General features: G+C 40.9%; 1 protein-coding gene across 4 annotated transcripts in view; it reads left to right on the plus strand.

Annotated features, from left to right (window-relative positions):
• The window catches only part of HDAC8 (histone deacetylase 8), a 438,053-nt gene that overhangs the window by 343,521 nt on the left and 70,168 nt on the right, over positions 1–24,364 (plus strand). Inside the window, exon 10 of one of the 4 annotated variants that reach the window (XM_036304602.1) lies at positions 10,914–11,654. The exons of the other annotated variants lie outside the window; for them this stretch is intronic. Coding sequence (XP_036160495.1) covers positions 10,914–10,934 — 21 coding nt within the window. The 3' untranslated portion in view covers positions 10,935–11,654. Of the gene's footprint in view, positions 1–10,913; positions 11,655–24,364 lie in introns of those variants that run through there. 4 annotated transcript variants of the gene reach the window in all.

Here is a 24,364-nt window from a genome sequence, read left to right on the forward strand (position 1 = left end):
GTTTCCCACTTCCATTCCCATCTTCCAAATACAAATGCTGTTTCAGATCTATTTGTTTCCCACATTACCTCCCACTCCATGTATTGGCCACTGAAGTTTGCCTCTATAGTGGGTCAAATAGTGGCCCTAATGATATGTCCACCTCCTGATCCCCAGAATCTGTGAATATTAATTTATGTGGCCAAAGAATGAGTATTACATTATGTGGTAAAAAGTATAATTAAATGTAGGATCTTGAAAGAAGGAGCTTATCCTGGATTATCCAGGTGTGCCCTAAATCCAATTATTAGTGTCTTTGGAAGAGAGAGGCCAAAGATTTAACATGAAGGAAGTTGGAATTATGCTTCCACAAACCAAGGAGTTGCAAAAATTGCCAGCAAACATCAGAAACTAAGAGACAGGGAATAGATTCTTCCTTAGTTTTAGGAGAGAGTATGATCATGATAACACCTTTATTTCAGACTTAAGGTCTTCAGAATTGTGAGAGAATTGCTATTGTTTAAGACACTGTTTGTGGTAATTTGTTATCATAGCCCTTAAAAACTATTATGCCCCACCAATGTCCTCTGTAGCATGCAGTGCTATTTGATAACATTTTGCCCTCAATAAAACTTTTTTCAAAATTGGAGCCAGTCCTCTCCTGCTGCTGCTTTATCAACTAAGTTTATGAATTATCCTAAATCCTCTGTTGTCATTTCAATAATCTTTACAGCATCTTTGCCAGGAGTAGATTCAATTGCAAGGAACCACTTTCTTTGCTCATCCATAACAAGCAACTCCTCATCCATTAAAGTTTGATCATAAGATTGCAGCAATTCAGTCACATCTTTAAACTCCACTTTTAATTCTAGTTCTCTTGCTATTTCCATCATATCTGCAGTTACTTCCTCCATGGATGTCTTGAACCCCTCAAAGTCACCCGTGACGGTTGGTATCAACTTCTTCCAAACTCCTGTTAATGCTGATATTTTGACCTCTTCCCATGAATCACAAATGTTCTTATTGGCATCTAGAGTGGTGAAACCTTTCAAGAAGGTTTTCAATTGGCTTTGTCCAGATCTATCAGAGGAATCACTATCTATGGAGCTATGGCCTTACAAAATGTATTTCTTAAATAAGACATGAAAGTTAAAATTACTCCTTCATCTATGGGTTGCAGAATGGATTTTGTGTTAGCAGGCATGAAAATAATGTTAATCTTGCCCAGCTGGTATGGCTCAGCCATTGAGTGTTGATCCAGAAACCAAAAGGTCATTGTTCAATTCCCAGTCAGGGCATATGCTGGGGTTGCAAACTTGATCCCCAGTAGGGTGCATGCAGGAGGCAGCTGATCAGTGATATTCATCTCTCATCAATATTTCTATCTGTCCCTCTTCCTTCCTCTCTCTCTCTCTAAAAATTAATAAAAACCTATTTCTTAAATAAACAAAAGAAAATAATATTAATCTTATTTTACGTCTCCATTAGAGCTATTGGGTGACCAGGTACATTGTCAATGAGCAGTACTTTTTTTTAAAGGAATCTCTTCTTCCTGGCAACAGTGGGCTTAAAATATTCAGTATACCATGTAAAAATATATGTGCTTTCATCTAGGCATTGTTCTATTTATACAGCACAGGCAGAGTGAATTTAGCATAATTATTAAGAGACTTGGATTTTTCAAAATAATAAATGAACATTGGCTTCAGTTTAAAGTCGCCAGCTGTATTAGCCCCTAACAAGAGAGTCAGCCTGTCCTTTGAAGCTTTGAAGCCAGGCACTGACTTTTCCTCCCTAGCTATGTAAATCCTAGATGGCTTCTTCTTCCAATATATGACTAATTCATCTACATTACAAATATGTTGTTTAGTGTAGCCACCTTTATAAATGTTCCTAGACAGATCTGGATAACTTGCTGCAGCTTCTGCATTAGCACTTACTGCTTTACCTTGCAATTTTATATTATGTAGTTGGTTTCTTTCCTTAAGCCTCTGAAACCAACCTCTGCTTGATATTTCTTCTGAAGTTTTTTCATCTCTCTCAGCTTTCATAGAATTGAAGAGAGTTAGGGTCTTGCTCTGGATTAGGCTTTGACTTAGTGCATGTTGTGACTGCTTTGATCTTTCTCCAGACCACTAAAATGTTTTTCATATTAGTAGTAAGTCTGTTTTTGCTTTCTGATCATTTGTGTGTTTACCGGAGTAGCACTTTACCTTATATGACAAACCTACAGCCAACATCATACTAAATGGGAAAAACTAAATTCATTTCCCCTGAGAACAGGAACAAGACAGGGATGCCCACTTTCACCACTCCTATTCGATATAGTACTGGAAGTGCTAGCCATAGCAAACAGATAAGAAGAAGAAATAAAAGGCATCCAAATTGGAAAAGAAAAAGTAAAACTGTCTTTGCAGATGACATGATACTATACATAGAAAACCCCAAAGACTCCATCAAAAAACTACTAGACCTAATAAATGAATTTGGCAATTTAGCAGGATACAAAATTAACACCCAGAAATCTATGGCTTTTTTATACACCAATAATGAACTCAGAGAAAGAGAAATGGAAAAAAAAATCCCATTTACCATTGCACCCAAAGTATTAAGATACCTAAGAATAAACTTAAGAGGTAAAAGGCCTGTACTCAGAAAACTACAGGAAATTGAAAAAAGAGATAGAGGAAGACATAAACAAATGGAATAACATGCCATGTTCATGGATTGGTAGAATCAACATCATTAAAATGTCCGTACTACCCAAAGCAATCTACAGATTCAATGCAATCCCCATTAAAATACCAACGGCATATTTCAAAGATCTAGAACAAACTCTCCAAAAATTCAACTGGAATTTAAAAAGACCCCAAATAGCCACAGCAATCCTGAGAAAGAAGAACAAAGTTGGAGGGATCACAATACCAGATATCAAGCTATATTACCAAGCCACAGTTCTCAAAACTGCCTGGTACTGGCACAAAAACAGAAATATAGACCAATGGAACATAACAGAGAACCCAGAAATAGATCTAAGCCATTATGCTCAATTAATATTTGACAAAGAAGGCAAGAGCATACAATGGAGTCAAGACAGTCTCTTCAATAAATGGTGCTGGGAAATTTGATCAGATACATGCAAAAAAAAATGGAGTAGCAGTTTAAATTTCCTTCAAGAGCTTTTCCTTTGCATTCACAGCTTGGCTAACTGTTTGGTGCAAGAGGCCTATCTTTCAGCCTACCTCAGCTTTCAACATGCCTTCCTCACTAAGCTTAATAACTTTTAGCTTTTTATTTAAAGCTAGAGGCCCGGTGCATGAAATTCATGCACTCAGGGGAAGAGGGCTCCCTCAGCCCGGCCTGCGCCCTCTTGCAGCCCAGGAGCCCTTGTGGGATGTCCAACTGATGGCTTAGGCCCATTCTCAGCAGTTGGACATCCTTAGTGCTGCTGCAGAGGCAGGAGAGACTCCTGCCACCACCACTGCGCTCACCAGCCATAATCCCAGCTTCTGGCTGAGCAGCGCTCCCCATGTAGGATCATGCCAAAACTGGCTCTCTGACATCCCCCAAGGGGTCCAAGATTGTGAGAGGGTGCAGGCCATGCCGAAGAGCCCCACCAGTGCATGATCAGGGCCAGAGAGGGATGCACGAGGTTGGCCAGCCGGGGCCAGGATCAGGGCCCGGGGAGGGACCATGGGAGGGCCCCAGGGTGTATCTGACCCATCTCACTCAGTCCTGATCTGCCTGACCCCAGCAGCAAGCTAACCTACCTGTCGGAGCGTCTGCCCCTCTGGTGGTCAGTGCACATTATAGCAACTGGTTGTCTGCCCCCTGGTGATAAGTGCATGTCTTAGCGAACAGTTGAGGGCCTTAGCATATCATTAGTATATTACGCTTTGATTGGTTGAACAGCCAGCAGGTCAACAGGACACTTAGCATATTAGGCTTTTATTATATAGCATGAGAAACATGCAATTCTTCCTTTCTCTTGAACATTAGAGGCCATTAGGGTCATTAATTTGCCTAATTTCAATATTTTTGTGTATCAAGAAATAGGGACAAGAGGGAGAGAGATGAGGTAATGGCTGTTTGGTAGAGCAGTCAGAACACACACATTTTCAATTAAATTTGTTATCTTATATGAATATAGTTCATGGTACCCAAAACAATTACAATAGTAACATTCAAGATAACTTATCATAGCCCTAGCCAGTGTGGCTCAGTTGGTTGGAGTACTGTTCTGTACACCAAGAAGTGGTGGGTTTGAATCTCATCAGGGTACATACCCAGGTACAGGTTTGATCCCTGGTTGGGCGTGACCTGGGGTGCATGGGGGAGGCAAGCAATTGATGCTTCTCTCTCACATCAATGTTTCTCTCTCTCTCCCTCACTCTCTCTAAAATCAATTTTAAAAATCTCTTTTGAAAAAGGTAACTTATCATACATAGATCACCATAACAAATATAATAATAATGAAAAAGTTTGAAACATTGTGAGAATTCCCAAAATGTAACACAGAGACACAAAATGAGCAAATGCTGTTGGAAAAATAGCACGGAGCCACAAAACTTTAATTTGTTTAAAAAAAAAAAAAAAGGCAATATCCATGAAGCACAATGAAGTAAAATGCAAAAACAAAGTATACCCATGATCAGAATTAGAGCAGCGATTCTCAACCTATGGGTCACGACCCCTTTGGCGGTCGAACGACCCTTTCACCGGGGTCGCCTAAGACCATCCTGCATATCAGATATTTACATTACGATTCATAACAGCAACATTACAGTTATGAAGTAGCAACGAAAATAATTTTATGGTTGGGTCACAACATGAGGAACTGTATTTAAAGGGCCAGAAGGTTGAGAACCACTGAATTAGAGCAAAAAATAAGTAGAGAATAAAAAAACAATAGAGAAAGACCAATAAAACCAAAAGTTGATTCTTTGAAAAGAGCAACAAAATTGACAAGCCTTTAGATAGACTGATCAAGGGATGGGACGGGGTGGGGAGAAGATTTAGAATGTTAAAACCAGAAATGAAAGTGGGGAATATTATTATTAATCTTACAGAAATAAAAAGGAGAAAAAGCAAATATTATGGACCACTGTATGTCAATAAATAACATAAGCTTGATGTAATGGACATATTCCTAGAAAGACACACACTATAGAAAGTAACTCAAGAAAAAAAAAATAGAAAACCTAAATAAACCTATAACAAGTAAGAGAGACTGAATTAGTAATTTTATTTTCAAAATCCCACAAAGAAAACCCCAGGTACTTAAAGTTTCACTGGTTAATTCTACCAAACATTTAGAGACTTAACACTACTCTTTCATGAAACCAGAAATACCCTGATACCAAAACTAGACAAAAATATCACACACAAAAATTACAGACCAATATCTCTTTTGAATATGGATGCAAAAATTCTCAAAAAATTCTATCAAACCAAAGCAAACAACATATAAAAAGTATCATACACCATGACCAGGTAGAATTTATTCCAGGAATGCAACATCATTGTAGCATCTGAAAAGCAATTAGTACACCTATAAATAGAATAAAAAACAAAAACATAATCTTAATAGACACAGAAAAACCATTTGACAAAATCCTATACTCTTTTATCATAAAAACACACAAGTTAGGAATACAGGGGAGCTTCTTCAACCTGATAAAAGGCATCCATCAGAAATCTACATGTAATATCATACTAAAAGGTGAAAGACTGAAAGCTTTCCTCCTGAGATCAGAAACAAGACAAGGATGTCCACTTTTGCCTTTTCTGCTCAACACTGCGCTAGAGATTCTAGCCAGGGCAATTGGAGAAAAGGAAATAAAAGGAATTTCCTTTCCAGATGGGAAAGGAAAAAGTAAAGCTGTGGCTATTTACAGATTATATGATTTTATATAGAGAGAAAATGCTAAGGTGTACACAAAAAAGTTTGTTCATATAGCCAAAATCCAAAACACTGACAACACCAAATTGTAACATGGATGTGGAGCAACAGGAATTCTCACTCATTGCTGATGAAAATGTAAAATGGTACAACCACATTGGCAGTTTGGCAGTTTCTTACAGAATTAAACATACTCTTACCATATGATCCAGCAAATATTCCTTGGTATTTACTCAAAGGAGTTGAAAACTTATGTCTACATAAAAACTTATACACGGATATTTAGAGCAGCTTTATTCAGAATTGCCAAAACTTGGAAGCAACCAAGATGTCCTTTACTAGGTAAACAAAAAAACAAACTGTGGTACATCCAGACAATAGAATATTAGTTAGCACTAAAAGGAAATGAGCTGTCAAACCATGAAAAGACTTGAAGAAATTTTAAATTTATATTACTAAGTGAAAGAAGCAGTTTGAAAGGCTACATATTATACAGTTCCAACTCTATGACATTTTGGAAAAGGAAAAACTATGGAAACAATAAAATGATCAGGGATTGAGGATGGGAGAAGAGTTTGATGGGAAGAGAATAGAGATATTTAAGGCAATGAAAATACTGTGTATGATACCATAATGATGAATATATGTCATATGTCATTATGTGTCCAGACCTATAGAATGTACACCAAATGTGAATCCTAGAATAAATTATGGACAATGAGTGATAATTGATGTCAATGCAGGTTCATCAGTTGTAACAAATGTACCATTCTGGTAGGTGATGATGATAATGAGAGAAGTTATGCATGTGTGTATGCAGTTGGTTTATGGGAAATCTCTATACCTTGTTCTTAATTTTACTGTGAACAAAAAACTGCTCTAAAAAATTGTCTTTTTTTAAAAAATGAATTCAGAATATTTGCTAAAGACAAGATCAATATTTAGAAATCAACGGTATTTTCATACAGTAGCAATGAACAATCCAAAAGGTAATTAAGAAAATTCTTACTACTGTAGCATCAAAAAGAATTAAATACTTATAAATATATTTCACAAAAGGAGTGTAAGACTTGTACACTGAAAATACCAGGATATTGTTGAAAGAAATAAAGGAAGGCCTATATGTATGGGAAGACATCTGTGTTCACAGATTGGAAGATTTAATATTCTTAAGGTGACCATCCTCCCAAAATTGATCTATCAATTCAACATAATCCCTATCCAAATACCAGCTAGTTTTTCCTTTTTTTAAAAAGAAATTGACAAACTGATCCTAAAATTCATATGGAAATGCAGGGGACCCAGAATATCCAAAACAATCTTGAGGAAGAACAAAGTTAGAGGATCCACACTTCCTGATTTCAAGACTTACTCTAAAGCTACAATAGTCTAGACCAGGGGTCCTCAAACTTTTTAAACAGGGGGCCAGTTCACTGTCCCTCAGACCATTGGAGGGCTGGACTATAGTTTAAAAAAAAAACTATGAACAAATTCCTATGCACACAGCGGCGGCAAAAACACCCGGCGGGCCGGATAAATGTTTTCGGCGGGCCGCATGTGGCCCAAGGGCCGTAGTTTGAGGACCCCTGGTATACAATGGTACTGGGCACATGGATTGATGAGGAAGGAGGTATATACCCGCCTAGCCAGCCAGATCAGCCAAATCAACCCTGGTGATCGTTGGGGTGGCAGATGTTGCAGCTAGATCGTCCTCGCATCCCAATTGACTTTTTATAGGAGTGCCAAAACTATTCAATGGGAAATGAATAATCTTTTCAACAAATACTGCTAGGACAATTGGATATGTCTACATGCAAAAGAATGAAGTTGGACCCTTGCCTCACACCATATATAAACATGAACTCAAAATGGATCAAAGACCAAAACGTAAGAGCTAAAACTATAATACTCTTAGAAGAAATATTGGTGTAAATCTTCATAACATTTTATTCATTTCTTTGATATGACACCAAATACCCAAGCTACCAAAGAAAAAACAGATAATGCTCTTACCACAAAAAATACATAAATTGGACTTCATCATAATTAAATACCTTTGTGCTTAAAAGAACACTAACAAGAAAGTGAAAAGACAACCAACAGAATGGGAGAAAATATTTGAAAATCATACATCTGATAAGGGACTTATATTCAGAATATATTTTAAAACACTTGCAATTTAATAATAATAAAAAATAACCCAATTTTAAAATGAGTGAAAGAATGTGAATTAATATTTCTTCAAAGAGATATATAAATGACCAATGAGCAAATGAGGAAATGTTCAACTAGTCATTAGGGCAGTGATGGCGAACCTATGACACACATATCAGAGGTCACACGCGAACTCATTTTTTTGGTTGATTTTTCTTTGTTAAATGTTATTTAAGTATATAAAACAAATATCAAAAATATAAATCTTTGTTTTACTATAGTTGCAAATATCAAAAAATTTCTATATGTGACACGGCACCAGAGTTAAGTTAGGGTTTTTCAAAATGCTGACACACCGAGCTCAAAAGGTTCACCATCACTGCATTAGGGGAATGCAAATAAGAGCCACTATGAAATATAGCTTCACTCTCACTAGAATGGCTGTAATAAAAAAGATAGACAACAGCAAGTGTTGTCAAGGATGTGGAGAAATTAGAACCTCATATATTGCTGGTGGGAATGTCAAAAGGTACAGCCTCTTTGAACGCAGTCTGGCAGTTCTTCAAAAATACTTTAAACAATAAAATAAAATTTAAAAACAAACAAACAAAAAAGTTAAACATAGAATTACCACATGACCCAGAAATTCCACTCCTAGGTATATAACCTCATATGTTCACATAAAAACTTGTATGCAAAATTTTATAGCAGCATTATTCATCATAGCCCAAAAGTAGAAACAACCCACATGTTCACCAACTGATGTATGGATAAATGAAAAGTTATATATCCATAAATAGAATATCATTCAGCCATTAAAAGGAATAAAGTACTGATACATGCTACAGCATGGATGAACCTTGAAAACATGCTCAGTGAAAGAAGGCAGACACAAAAAACTACATGTATCACTCTTTCACCAGTCCCTGGTCTAAACCAATGGCTTTTGGAGTCATGGTCCAGACATAGAATTCTAATTTTCAACTTCTGAGCTTTGTGACCTTGGATAAGTTATTTAACAGCTTTAAACCTCACTTTTCTTCTTTATATAATGAAGATATGTACAGTGCCTCCCTTTTATTGTGTGAGGATAAAGTTAGGTCAAATACAGGGTGGGACAAAAGTAGGTTTACACTTGTTCATGTACAATAACTAAAAATAATAATCCTAATATATAAAATGCCAGGGCCGATCACAACCGAAGGTTGACCAACATGGAAGTTTTCCAGTCAACACTGGGTTGCTGTGGCGACCCAGCACTGACTGCCCCACTGCAGCCTGGCGACCCAGCACTGACTGTCCAGGGGGCTGAGACCCAGAGAGAGAGGCAGGGTCTGATCCACAGCCTCAGTGACAGCTGTAGATCAGTACTTGCCTCTCTCTTTCTCTCCCTCTGTCTTTCTAAGCTTCACCAGCAGCTGGGCCTTTCTTTCTCTCCTGGCTGGAGGGGCTACTGTTCAGCCCCACCTCTCTGATCAGGCCCACAGATAGGCCTGGAGATGCTGACTGGCATAAGAACTGACCAATCAGAACCAAATCTGGGTGCTGTGAATAACCAATGGCTGTCTAGGAGGTAGAGCTTTAGACGCTGACTGGCATAAGAACTGACCAATCAGAACCAAATGTGGCTGCTATGAAGAACCAATGACTGCCTAGGAGGCAGAGCTTTTGGCATTGATTGGCATAGGAACCAACCAATCAGAACCAAATGTGGATGCTGTGAAGAACCAATGACTGCCCAGGAGGCAGAGCTTCTGACGCTGACTGGCATAGACACCAACCAATCAGAACCAAATGTGGGTGCTGTAGGGATCCAATGGCTGCCTAGGAGGCAGAGCTTCTGATGCTGACTGGCATAGAAACTGCCCAATCAGAACCAAATCTGGGTGCTATGGGGAGCCAATGGCTGCCTAGGAGGTGGAGCTTTTGACTCTGACTGGCATAGTAACTGCCCAATCAGAACCAAATCTGGGTGCTCTGGGGAGCCAATGGCTGCCTAGCAGGCAGAGCTTTTGATGCTGACTGGCATTGAAACCAACCAATCAGAACCAAATTAGCCAGCAGAGGAAAACAGTTGGGGGCAAGATCAGGCCTTCAGGGGAGGGCCGTTGGGGGCAAGATCAGGCCGGCAGGGGAGGGCAGTTGGGGGCCAGATCAGGCCAGCAGGGGAGGGCCATTGGTGGCAAGATCAGGCCGGTAGGGGAGGGCAGTTGGGGCAACCAGGCCGGCAGGGGAGGGCAGTTAGGGGTGATCAGACTGGCAAACAGAGGCAAATAGGGGTGATCAGGCAGGTAGGTGAGCAGTTAGGACCAGCGGTCCCAGATTGCAAGAGGCATGTCCACAGGGATCAGGCCTAAACCGGCAGTTGGACATCCCCCAAGGGGTCCCCAATTGGAGAGGGTGCAGGCTGGGCTGAGGGAACCCCCGCCCTCCATGCATGAATTTCGTGTACTGGGCCTCTAGTACAATGATAAACTCTGTGTTTTGTGTATTAATAACTGTAAATCTACTTTTGTCTCACCCTGTATAAGCTCCATGAAAGGAATATTTCCCCAGGAACTAGAATTGGCTTGGGCTCAATGTACATGAATGAATAAGTAAAACATTTAGAACAGTCACTGGCTCACAGTAATAAATAATACTCACTCTGACCCATAATAATAGTAGCAAGTGAATATATAAACGGGAATTATTGACGAATGCAGCTGTAAGTTATGTTGTAGCGCAAAATTGCAAAGCCTTCGATCAAAATCAATGTTTCAAGACATCTGTCATTTGTTTTGACACATCTTTCAATTTTTAGGTTAATCTAATTATTACGAATTATAACTATTTTTCTAATTTCATCCGCTGATCGAAATCAATTGTTTTATTTCAGTTGAATATCAATCCATTGTAAAAGAAGAAAAAAAGAGAGTTTTCAAGCAAAGATCAAGTTGCAATTGTCCAGTTCTTGATGCATCAAAAGAAAAAGGAAAAGTTGCAAAAAGGTGCAATTACGTTAGCTGCAAAACAATTTAAGTGCAACAGAATGACCATATCAAGAATTTGGAAACGTGCTTCCGAAAATAATTGTCAAGGAGAATCTTATGCTAATGTCGATTCTTTGAAAAAACAAAACTGTGGACGTAAATGCAAAGATTATGGAGAAAAACTTGAAAAACTTAGACATATTCCTCTTAGCAGAAGAGGCACCGTATTAGCCTTTGATAATATTTCTCCCGAAATACTGGATAATACATTTCTGTCACTTCAACAAGTTATGCTGGAAGCAATGAAGAATGATGGCTCCAATAATTTTAAGCTCACACATATAGGGAAAGCAAAGCTTCGCAGCCAAGGGATCCTATATACAAGTTTAAAATGCAGTAACAGCAGCCACACAAGCAGACAGACCAACCACATCTGAGGAGCAGCAGCCCTGCACTGCCCAAACCGGTCCAAGGAGCAGCAGACACATGCAGTCTGCATCTGTCCGCCGAGCAGCAGCTGGGTGAGCATCCGGCCCCCACCTGAGGAGCATCAGCCGCATGTGCAGCTCACTCCCGTCCGAGGAGCAGCAGCCACACAAGCAGCCCGTCCCCCATCTGAGCAGCAGCAGCTGCATGAGCAGCCTGCACCCGAATGAGGAGCAGTAGCCCTGTAAGCAACCTGCTTCTGTCCAAAGAGCAGCAGCCTCATGAGTAGCCCACCCCGATCCAAGGAGCAGCAGCCACGTGAGCAGTCCATGCCCATCTGAGGAGCAGAAGCCATGTGAACAGCCCGCTCCTGTCCAAGGAGTAGCAGCCACGCTCAACCCACCCCCACCTGAAGAGCAGCAGCCCCGTGATCAGCCCACCCCTGTCCAAGGAACAGCAGCTGTGCGAGCAGCCTCACCTAACAGCCAGAGGAGACACCACTGCTGCGAACAGTACCCACCAGAGGAGCCGCTGCCAACTGAGGAGCAGCCACTACCATGACTACTTGAGGAACACCTGCAGCCCGAGGAACCACTGCCACCCAAGGAGCAGCCCCTGCACGACTTGACATGTAGATCAGTGGGTGAGACCAAAAATGGGTAGACAATGAAACCCCCAAAGGAAAGAAAAGGAGAAATCAAGTTGGGGGGGGGGGGGCTAAGTGAAACAGAGGTATGCAATATGTCAGAAAAAGAATTCAGAATAAAGGTCCTAGAGTGCATAAACCAGATGGAGGAAAAAATCAACAACTTATGTAAGAATCAAGAAGAAATGAAGAGTGATATAGCTGCAATAAAAAACACCGTGGAAAGTTTCAACAGTAGACTAGGAAAAGCGGAGGACCGAATTAGCGAATTAGAAGACAGGGAAGCAAAACACACCCAAACTGAACTGCAATTGGAGAAAAAAATTAAAAGACAGGAGGAGAGCCTAAGGGAGCTATGGGACAACATGAAATGAAGCAACATATGAATAATAGGGGTACCAGAAAAACAGGAAGAGGAACAAGGGTTAGAAAACCTATTTGAAGAAATCATGTCAGAAAACTTCCCCGAGGTGGGGAAGAAAAAAGTCACACAAGCACAGAGAGTTCCAAACAAGGTGAACCCAAAAAGAACCACACCGAGACACATCATAATTACCATGGCAAATGTTCAGAACAAAGAGAAAATCTTAAAGGCTACAAGAGAGAGATGGAAAGTTATATATAAGAGATCTCCCAATAGATTATCAAATGATTTCTCAAAACAAACACATCAGGCCAGAAAAGAATGGGCAGAAATTTACAAAGTGATGCAAAGCAAGGGACTGAATCCAAGAATACTCTATCCACCAGGGCTATCATTCAAAATTGAAGAGTAAAATAAGAAGCTTCACAGAAAAAAAAAAAAAAAAAAAAAAAAAACAGGCTAAGGGAGTTTATCACCACCAAACCAGCAATGCAAGAAATGCTAAAGGGACTGGTGTAAAAAGAAGAAATAAAAAGCTAAGAAAATAGGCACAAAAAGTAAAAATGGCTACAAACAAGTACCTTTCAATAATAACGCTAAACATAAATGGACTAAATGCTCGAATCAAAAGACATCAAGTGGCTGAATGGATAAAAAAAACATGCCCCATATATTTGTTGTCTACAAGAGACCCACCTCAGAATAAGAGACTCACACAGACTGAAAGTGAAGGGATGGAAAAATATCTTTCAGGCAAATGGAAATGAAAAAAAGCTGGGGTAGCAATACTTATATTGGACAAAATAGACCTCAAAGTGAAGGCCAAAACAAGAGATAAGGAAGGCCACTTCATAATACTAAAGGGATCCATACAACAAGAGGATATAACCTCATAAACATATATGCACCCAATGCAGGAACACCCAAATACATAAAAAAAAAACTCCTGGAAGATATCAAGGGAGAGATTGAAAACAATACTATCATAGTAGGGGACTTTAATACACCACTGACATCACTGGATAAATCCTCTAGACAAAGAATCAGCAAAGAAACAGCAATCCTAAATGACTCACTAGATCAGATGGACTTAATTGACATCTTCAGAACATTTCATCCCAAAGCCACGGAATATACGTTCTTCTCAAGTGCACATGGGACATTTTCAAAAATAGACCACATAATGGGTCACAAGAAAAGTCTTCCCAAATTCAAGAAGATTGAAATCATACCATGCATCTTCTCAGACCACAATGGCATAATATTAGAAATAAACTACAATAAAAACAACCCAAAACACTCAAACACTTGGAAGCTGAATAGCATGTTATTAAATATTGATTGGGTTACCAGTGAGATCAAAGAAGAAATTAAAAACATCCTGGAAACTAATGACAATGAAAACACAACAATCCAAAACCTATGGGACACAATGAAAGCAGTTCTGATGGGAAGTTTATAGCTCTACAGGCCTACCTCAAAAAAAAAAAAAAAAGAAAAGAAAAGAAAAGAAAAGAAAAAAAATTGTAGTAAATCATCTAACTCTACATCTCAAAGAAATAGAAAGAGAGCAACAAGAAAAGCCCAGATTGAGCCCTAGGAAGGAGATAATAAAGATTAGAGCAGAAATAAATGACATAGAGACCAAAAAAAAACAAACAAACAAAAAAAAACTATACATAAAATCAAACAAAGAGCTGGTTCTTTGAAAGGATAAACAAGATTGATGAACCTCTAGCCAGGCTCACCAAGAAGCAAAGAGAGAGGACGCAAATAAACAAAATCAGAAATGAAAGAGGAGAAATAACAACAGACCCCACAGAAACACAAAGAATTGTTAAAAAACACTATGAACAACTCTACTCCAACAAACTAGACAACCTGGAGGAAATGGACATATTCCTAAAAAATACAACCTTCCAAAACTCAATCAGGAAGAATCTAAACATCTCAACAGGCCAATAACTATGGAAGAAATTGAGGCAGTCATCAAAAAGCTCCAGCAAACAAAAGCCCAGGGCCAGGCGGCTTCACAGGGGAGTTTTACCAAACATTCAAGGAAGAACTAAAACCTATCATCCTCAGACTATTCCAAAAAATTCAAGAAGGAGGAACACTTCCAAGCTTATTCTATGAAACCAGCATTACCCTAATACCAAAACCAGATAAAGACAACACAATGAAAGAGAATTACAGGCCAATATCCTTCATGAACATAGATGCCAAAATCCTCAACAAAATCTTAGCAAATCTGATCCAGCAGTACATCAGTAAGATCATACACCAGTGATGGTGAACCTATGACATGCGTGTCAGAGGTGACACGCAAACTCATTTTTTTGGTTGATTTTTCTTTGTTAAATGGTACTTAAATATATAAAATAAATATCAAAAATATAAGTCTTTGTTTTACTATGATTGCAAATATCAAATATATCTATATGTGACACGGCACCAGAGTTAAGTTAGGGTTTTTCAAACTGCTGACACGCCGAGCTCAAAAGGTTCACCATCACTGTCATACCCAAGTAGGATACCATGCCCAAGTAGGATATATCCCAGGGATGCAAGGATGGTACAATATCCTCAAATCAATAAACGTGATACATCACATAAACAAATTGAGAGAAAAAAACCACATAGTCATATCAGTTGATGCAGAAAAAGCATTTGACAAAATCCAACACCCATTTTTAATAGAAACTCTCAGCAAGGTAGAAAAAAGAAGGATCATACTTCAACATAATAAAAGCAATATATGGCAAACCCACAGCCAACATCATACTGAGTGGACAAAAACTAAAACCGTTTCCCCTAAGAACAGGAACAAGACAGGGATGCCCACTCTCACTACTCCTGTTCAACATAGTACTGGAAGTATTAGCTATTGTGATTAGACAAGAAGAAGAAATAAAAGGCATCCAAATTGGAAAAGAAGAAGTAAAACTGTCCTTATTTGCAAATGACATTATATTGTACATAAAAAATCCTAAACACTCCATCAAAAAACTATTAGACTTGATGAATAAATTTGGCAATGTAGCAGGATACAAAATTAACGCCAAGAAATCTATGGCATTTCTATATGCCAATACTGAACTTACAGAAAGAGAGACTAAAAAAGCAATCCCATTTACCATCACACCAAAAAAATTAAGCTACCTAGGAATAAGCTTAACTAAAGAGGTAAAAGACCTCTACTCAGAAAACTACAGGCTGTTGAAAAAAGAGATTGAGGAAGACATAAACAGATGGAAGAACATACCATGTTCTTGGATTGGTAGAATCAACATCATTAAAATGTCCATACTACCCAAAGCAATCTATAAATTCAATGCACTTTCCATTAAAATACCAATGGCATATTTCACAGACCTAGAACGAACTCTCCATAAATTTATCTGAAATAAAAAAAAGACTCTGAATAGCTGCCATGATCCTGAGAAAGAAGAACAAAGTAGGTGGGATCTCAATACGAGATATCAAGCTTTATTACAAAGCCACTGTTCTCAAAACTGCCTGGTACTGGCACAAGAACAGACATGTAGATCAATGGAATAGAATAGAGAGCCCAGAAATCGACCAAAACCAATCTGCTCAATTAATATTTGACAAAGGAGGCAAGAACATACAATGGAGTCAAGACAGTCTCTTCAATAAATGGTGTCGGGAAAATTGGACAGATACATGCAGAAAAATGAAACTAGACCACCACTTTACACCATACACAAAAATAAACTCAAAATGGATAAAGGACTTAAATGTAAGATGGGAAACCATAAAAATACTAGAAGAATCCAAAGGCAACAAAGTCTCAGGCATATACCGAAGCAATTTCTTCACTGAGTCAGCTCCTAGCGCATTTGAAACTCAAGAGAAAATAAACAAATGGGACTACATCAAAATAAAAAGCTTGTGCACAGCAAAAGAAACCATCAACAAAACAACAAGAAAGCCCACTGCATGGGACAACATAGTTGCCAATGATATCACCGATAAGTGTTTAATCTCCAACATTTATAGGGAACTCACACAACTTAACAAAAGGAAGATAAACAATCCAATCAAAAAATGGGCAAAGGACCTAAATAGACACTTTTCAAAAGAGGACATTCAGAAAGCAAAGAGACAAACATGCTCAAAGTCACTAATCATCCGAGAGTTGCTTATCAAAAAAACAATGAGGTATCATCTCCCAGCTGTCAGAATGGCTATCATCAACAAATCAACAAACGACAAGTGCTGGAGAGGATGCGGAGAAAAGGGAACACTGGTGCCCTGCTGGTGGGAATGCAGACTGGTGCAGCCACTATGGAAGACAGTATGGAGTTTCCTCAAAAAGTTAAAAATGGTACTCCCATTTGACCCAGTGAGCCCACTGCTAGGAATATATCCCAAGAAACCAGAAACACCAATCAGAAAGGATATATGCATCCCTATGTTCATAGCAGCACAATTTACCATAGCTAAGATTTGGAAACAGCCTAAGTGCCCATCAGCTGATGAATGGATTAGAAAACTCTGGTACATCTACACAATGGAATACTATGCTGTTGTGAAAAAGAAGGAATCCTTACCATTTGCAACAGCATGGATGGAACTGGAGAGCATTATGCTAAGTGAAATAAGCCAGTCAATGAAAGAACAATACCACATGATCTCACTCATCTGTGGATAATAAAGACCATTATAAACTGACTAGGGGCCTGGTGCACAAAAATTTGTGCAGTCGGTGGTGGGGCTTCCCTCAGCCCGGCCTGTGCCCTCTCACAGTCTGGGACCCCTCTGGGGATGACCACCTGCTGGCTTAGGCCCGCTCCCCGGGGGATTTGGCCTAAGCTGGCTGTCAGACATCCCTCTGGCAGCCCGTGAGCCCTTAGGGGATGTCCACTTGCCAGTGGGGAGCAGGCCTTAGCTGCAGTCTGACATCCTCAGTGCTGCTGAGGAGGCTGGAGAGGCTCCCACCATCACCGCTGTACTGGCAGCTCTCAGCCTGGCTTGTGGCTGAGCAGAGCACCCCCTGTGGGAGCGCACTGACCACCAGTGGGCAGCTCCTGCATTGAGCGTCTGCCCCCTGGTGGTTATTGTGTGTCATAGTGACCAGCCATTCCCAGTCGCTCTGCTGTTAGGGTCAGTTTGCATATTACCCTTTTATTATATAGGATAGAGGCCTGGTGCATGGCTGGGGGCTGGCTGGTTTGTCCTGAAGGGTGTCCCGGATCAGGGTGGGGGTCCTGCTGGGGTGCCTAGCCAGCATGGTTGAGGGGCTGATGGGTATTTGTAGGCTGGTCACACCCCCTTCAGGGTGGGGGTCTCCACTGGGGTGCCTGGCCAGCCTGGGTGAGGGGCTGATGGCTGTTTGCAGGCTGTTCAAGCCCCCCCCCCAGTCGGGACCCTCACCCCTTGGAGGTTTGGCCAGCCTGGGTGAGGGGCTGATGGCTGTTTTCAGGCTGGCCACACCCCCTGTAGGGTGGGGGTTCCCCACTGGGTTGCCTGGCCAGTGTTGGTGAGGGGCTGAGGGCCCTTTTTTAGGCTGGCCAAGCCCCCCAGCAATGGAACTCCCAGCCTCTCCTTTTTTTTTTTTATTCTGGGATTCATTTACCTCCTATAATTGAAACTTTGTTGCCTTCAATGGAGTTCAGAGCTGGCAGCGGCAGGCGGGAAGCTTGGCTTCCTCCATCACTGGAGCATCCAAACCTCCTGCTCACTCCAGCTCCATAGCCACGGCTGGCTGAAAGCAGGTATCTGGGGTTTATTTACCTTCTATAATTGAAACTTTGTTGCGTTCAGTGGAGCTCAGCCCAGCCATGGCAGGCTGTAAGCTTGGCTTCCTCCATCACTACAGCAACCAAGCTTCCTGCTCACTCCAGCTCCATGGCTGCTGGCCGCCATCTTGGTTGGGTTACTTTGCATATAGTCGCTCTGATTGGCTGGTGGGTGTGGCTTAAGGTGTAGGGAAGGTACGGTCAATTTTTGTTTGTCTTTTATTAGATTAGATGAACAAAAATAGATACAGAGGCAGAGCAGCATTGAACAGACTGTCAAACTACAGCAGGAAGCCAGAGAGGGTTGGGCGGGGGGGGGGGGGGCGGTAAGAGATCAACTGAAGGACTTGTATGTATGCATATAAGCATAACCAATGGACACAAGACACTGGGGGGTAGGGGGAGCCGGGGGAATGTCAAAGGGGGGGGAAGGAGACATATGTAATACTCTTTGTGATACTTTAAGCAATAAAACAAAATTTAGCCGAAACCGGTTTGGCTCAGTGGATAGAGCGTCGGCCTGCGGACTGAAGGGTCCCAGGTTCGATTCCGGTCAAGGGCATGTACCTGGGTTGCGGGCACATCCCCAGTGGGGGATGTGCAGGAGGCGGCTGATCGATGTTTCTCTCTCATCGATGTTTCTGACTCTCTATCTCTCTCCCTTCCTCTCTGTAAAAAATCAATAAAATATATTTAAAAAAAAATAAAAAAAAATAAAATTAAAATAAAATGCAGTAACGAAATTATTGAAAAATCCAGAAACTATCTGAGCACTCAAAATAAAAATTAGGAGTACTATTTTTAATTTGTTTAATTTAATCTAGTTTTTTGATAATGTTGCATTCTATATTTTCTTTTGCTACTATTATTATGGAACAAATTACATTCATCAACTGCTACTATTATTATGGGACAGAGGGAGTAATAGCAAATTCTTATATACCACTTACTATATGACAGATACTATTCTAAGTGTCTTGCAAAACTTTATCTCATTTTAAATCATAGTGTTATCATCATCTCCATTTTTCAAATGAAAAAAACTGAGGCAGAGATAGTGTAACTTGCCCAAAATCACACAACTGACAAATGGTAGAGCCAAAATTAAAATCCAGGTGGTCTGGCTCCAGAGTCCATGCAATAAATATCCAGTGTGAATATGGTTATTATCATCATCATCAAAGATTATAATACATATCAAGTATACTGATCTCATTTCTCCCTTTAGTATCTGAGCACACATTAGCACCTCTGTTTCCCCAGCATTTGATTTAAGGTGATGATGCTTCCCATGTCTCCAGTATTCTGCTAGGGAGCATATTCATTCTTTCATCCAGCCATTTATCATGTTGTCATTAAGCATTTATAGGATCCTTACTATATCCTAGGCCCGGTGCTATTTAGATATAAGAAGACATACTCTCTATTCTCAAAGAGGCAGAGCATCTAGTAGTGAAGAGAATTATAATCCAGATGGTAAGGACTGTAGTAGAGATTCATGCGGCTACCTTGAAGGCAGAGAAGACCCAGGGAATAGTGTAGACGTGGGATGAAGGAAGAACCTGTGGAAGTTTCATGGAGGAAATGACACCTAGAAAGTAATTTGAATTAATTAGGTGTAGGTGGGGACATTTAAGTCAAGAATGAGGTTAAAGTGTATATACATCAGGAGCCCTTGGTGAAACCCAGGCATAGAGTCCAATATCACCATATACCAGGCTGCAGGCGGGACCTGGAAAAGCTCAGAAGGGCCTAAATACCATGAAAATTTGGTCCTGAGATACTACCCAGCATTCCCTACTCACCTTACCATACATTATTTTTCTTTACAGTATTTATCACCATCTGACATATATCCTTGCTGTTTATTTCCTATCTGTTTCCTCCCATTAGAATGTGAGCTACCTAAGGACAGGGATTTGTTTTGTTCACTGCTCTATCTCCTTTGCCTACCACATGCACACGTTTGCATTCCCTGGCTATCGTAGGCATTCAATAAATATTCTTAAATAAATGAATGAGTGGAATAAAAGGAATTAACTAATATCCTGAGAGCTCTAGGGAAGACAGAGAGCATTAAAATACAGTGGGTCCTTGACTTACAAGTGTCCCGACTAACGAGTTTTTCGAGATACGAACCATCTCTTGCCCGATTTTTTGCTTTTCGGATTACGAGCCAGCTTCAGATACCCCACCGCTAGTTGGCACACCGAACGTCACAGTGAACGCCACAACATCAGCCCAGCATCACGTGTCTCACTCGTTCACTGTTGATTTGACATACGAGTAATTTGAGTTACGAGCTCTGTCACGGAACGAATTAAACTTGTAAGTCAAGGCCCCACTGTACAGGCCTAACCCCCAGGAGCTTGCAGGCTAGTAGGGGATATAACACATGGACATGTGAACCTATTACTTTTTTCTCTCTCTTCCTTTACTTCCTGCCTTCTTTCCCAGAACTTTTAGACTGTCTTCTGACCCTTCAAATTTCATTCCCTCACAAATATTTCTTCAACCCATCCAGGATTCTGCACTCCCAGACAGTGGCCCATGTTCCAACACACACCTGCCTATTCTCCTGGCTCTGCCCATCCAAAACCCCATTTCTGATAGCTGTCTTTATCTGCTAGGTGTTAGCATGATCAAACATATTTTCACTAATGTATGAATCACTTCCAGAATAGTCTGCTGTGATCGGCAAACTGTGGCTCATGGGCCACATGCAGCTCTTTGGTCCCTTGAGTGTGGCTCTTCCACAGAATACCACGTGCGGGCCCCCACATACAGTGCGATTGAAACTTCGTGGCCCATGTGCAGAAGTCGGTATTTTGTGGAAGAGCCACATTCAAGAGGCCAAAGAGCTGCGGTTTGCCAAGCCGCAGTTTGCCGACCACTGGTCTAGGGTATATTTTCTAAAGTTTTTGTTATGGAAATTTTAAACATATACACAGAAGAGAGAAGAGTATATAAACCCCCACATACCCATCACTCAGTTTCAACAATTATCTACATTCTGCCACTCTTATTTTTCTATTCCATATTTTTTCTTGAAGTATTTTAAAGCAAATCCTGGGTGCCATACCATTTCATAATTGCTGGCCTATAAATATTTCAGTATGTTTCTCCAACAGATAAGGGCCTTTTCTTAACAACAATACCATTTTCAAACTTAACAAAATTAATAATTCCTTAATATCATCAAATACCAGTAATTGTTAAGTTTTATCCAATTGTCTCACAAATATCTTTCTGCATGGGTTTGTTCAGATAAGGACCCAAACATGGTTCACACATTAGGCATATACTTTATAGCAGGGGTCCTCAAACTACAGCCCGCGGGCCACATGCGGCCCGCCAAAAACATTTATCCAGCCCGCCGGGTGCTTTTGCCGCCACTGCCTGTTGCTTAGCAGCCGACTAGTTTTTTTTAAAACTATAGTCCGGCCCTCCAGTGGTCTGAGGGACAGTGAACTGGCCCCCTGTTTAAAAAGTTTGAGGACCCCTGCTTTATAGGTTTAAGGCCACTTGGTAGAATTCCAGGCCTCATAGGAAAGTGGGTACTAATCAACCCAAAGCCTCTCTGAACATAACCTTAGGGTGACATCTCCATTGTTGGAGAAAAGAGCCTAGCCATCCAAGTCCCTCATCAGATCTTTTTTCTGTTCCCCAGTAGAGGTATTGTTGCCTCAAGGTGGGATGGTGAAGGTAGGGGAAGGGGAACCAGAAAAATGTCTTGCAACTAGCTTTCTGCTCTGCCTCTTGTCCAGAAACCCCCATCCTGCCTGACCTCAGAAATATTTAGTTCAGCTGTGTAAAGGTAAATGTAATTGCAATCATTTCTGGGAGCTGCTTACCATTATGCCTAATTACAGCACAGCACAATAATCTTTATGTGTATCATTAAAGATGTGTCAGATAGAGTTGTATTTAGTTTCAATACAAAACTATTCCAGTACACACAACCTTCAGAGTTTGTTGCTCCTGGTCTCTACAGGCTCTACCAGCATCAACTGTTGCTTCCCCTGTCCCCAGGGATTTCAGTCAAGCTTCTTATTGATTCAATCCATGCAACATCTTTATATTGTCCCCATTTGAGGGACAGGAAATGTGAGATGAGCCAATGTGTCCAAAGTCATTGAGGTCATCAGCAGGAGAACCAGAGGCTGTGGCTGCTAAGTAAGAGCCAAGGCCAGGTCAGGCCCTCTCCATGAGGCATCCATCTCTAGTAGTGGATACGTTTTCAATTTTCAAACATGCTAAGAATGCTGTCTATGCTGCTGGGCAACTTCCTGAGAAACAAGCACATGAGAGATTAGGAGTGGGGGTAGAGAGCAGCACTTTTCCAGCTCATGTTTGCAGGTTGTAGGAACCAAGTTGATAGCCTGGACCAGGAAGCTGCAGAGGCCTTGCCTTGTCAGTACATTATCAGGCAGCCTCTGCCACTAGGTTTCTTACTGCTTGCTAGCACCAAAGTAACTCCTATATCAGGTAACCTAGTGTGGAAGAAGCATGAATATCATATCGAATCATTGTGTAATGAACATTCCCTTTGGGTCTTATGCAAATCCAATAGATGAGTTTGGCACACACATGCTCAAATGCTCATCCCTTCATCCAGCCTTGAGTGAGGGCCATCTTTGTGACCTTCTCTGTGCTAAGTAAAGCTGCCATGTGGTTTTTGATCCTGAGAGCTGCACTCACAGCCTAATGGGGAAGAAGGGCATGTAAACAAATGTGGCAAAGTGGGTCAGAGGGCTTCGAAGAGGCACATAGAGGCACAGAGGAAGTAACAAGAAACTCTGCCTTTGGAAAGTCAGCTAAAATATCAAAGAGCTGGATCTTAAAAGATGAGTAGGAATGGCCTAGCCTGCAATGGGAGGGCTGGGCATTCTCTGCAAAGGGAATGTTAAGCAGAAAGGCAGAGAAGTGTGGCACAGCATGAAGAGACCCAGGATCCCTTTACAGTTGTAGGGTGAACAAATTTGCATTAATGTATCTCAAGGCCTCAACAATTTAAGGTCAGGCTTTCATGTGGACCATCAATCCAGTTTATTGAGTTTCCATTCTTTGCTTCCCTCCCCTGTTTTTGTGCCATCCTTTTGGCCTTTTTGCAGTTCCTCTGCACTTACCTCAAAAGCTGATTCATTTCAATTTGTTTCTTCTAAATTTTTCAGGAATCTCATTAGCCCACTGAATGGCTTAGCTATATAGTCTAGGTTTCTTAGAGCAGCAAAAGGGGGCCTTTTTTCCCTAGAATGAAACCCAAGGGAGCAGAGCTGCTGTGGGAGGAATGGCACAGAATCTCTGAGGACACCTGGACTCCATGTGCTAGGCCTTTTCTGCCCCGTGTCTGTTCTCAACCAAATGGCCTATTTGTTTAGCTGCTAACTGCTGACTTCATTAGAGGGACATTAAAACATTGTTGGTTTGAATGCAGCAAGGTAATGAATCATCCTTGTGTGGACTCTTTTTTCAATTCTTTATTGTTTAATTTCTAGTTGGTCCTTTTTCATATGCTCGAGGGTCTCACTAGACTTATTGAGGGTCTCACTAAATTTATCGGCGGTTTCTAGAAAATTCATGAAAAACCTTATAACCGTGGTTTTGAACTCCATATCCAGTAGTTTGCTTTCCTCCATTTCTGTCATTTGTGACCTGTTTGTCTCCGCATTTTGGCTGCTTCCCTGTGTTGATAAAGTGGCTTTCTGTGCTAGGTGTCCTATAGGGCCCAGTGGCTCAGCCTCCCCAGTTACCTGAGGTGGACACAATTGGTGCACCCCTTTGTGGGCTCTGTGCACAGTCTTGTTGTAGTTAAGCCTTGATTGTAGTTGGTATCACTGGGAGGAATTGACCTCCAGAACATTGGCTGTGGAATCAGCTGTGTCTACATGGGAGAACTTCTGTGCTGGAGACACCCTTCTGCGGCAAGACTTGTTTCAGTGGGGCTTTGGTGCTCACTGAGTCTTCCCCCTGAGTGTGTCCCTTATGTATCTGAGGAGTTGTAATCTGGATGGTCCCACTCTGACCACTAGGTACACTGGCACTTGAATTTCTAAGGAGGTGCTAATTTAGCCTCTCCCTGAGGCTACCTAGCAGGAGCTACGGAGAGATCTGCAGATTCTTCTTCTTTGTTTGGGATTTGGAGGTGCCCAGATG

This window comes from Myotis myotis, unplaced genomic scaffold (assembly GCF_014108235.1).
Source record: "Myotis myotis isolate mMyoMyo1 unplaced genomic scaffold, mMyoMyo1.p scaffold_m19_p_4, whole genome shotgun sequence".
NCBI lineage: Eukaryota > Metazoa > Chordata > Mammalia > Chiroptera > Vespertilionidae > Myotis > Myotis myotis.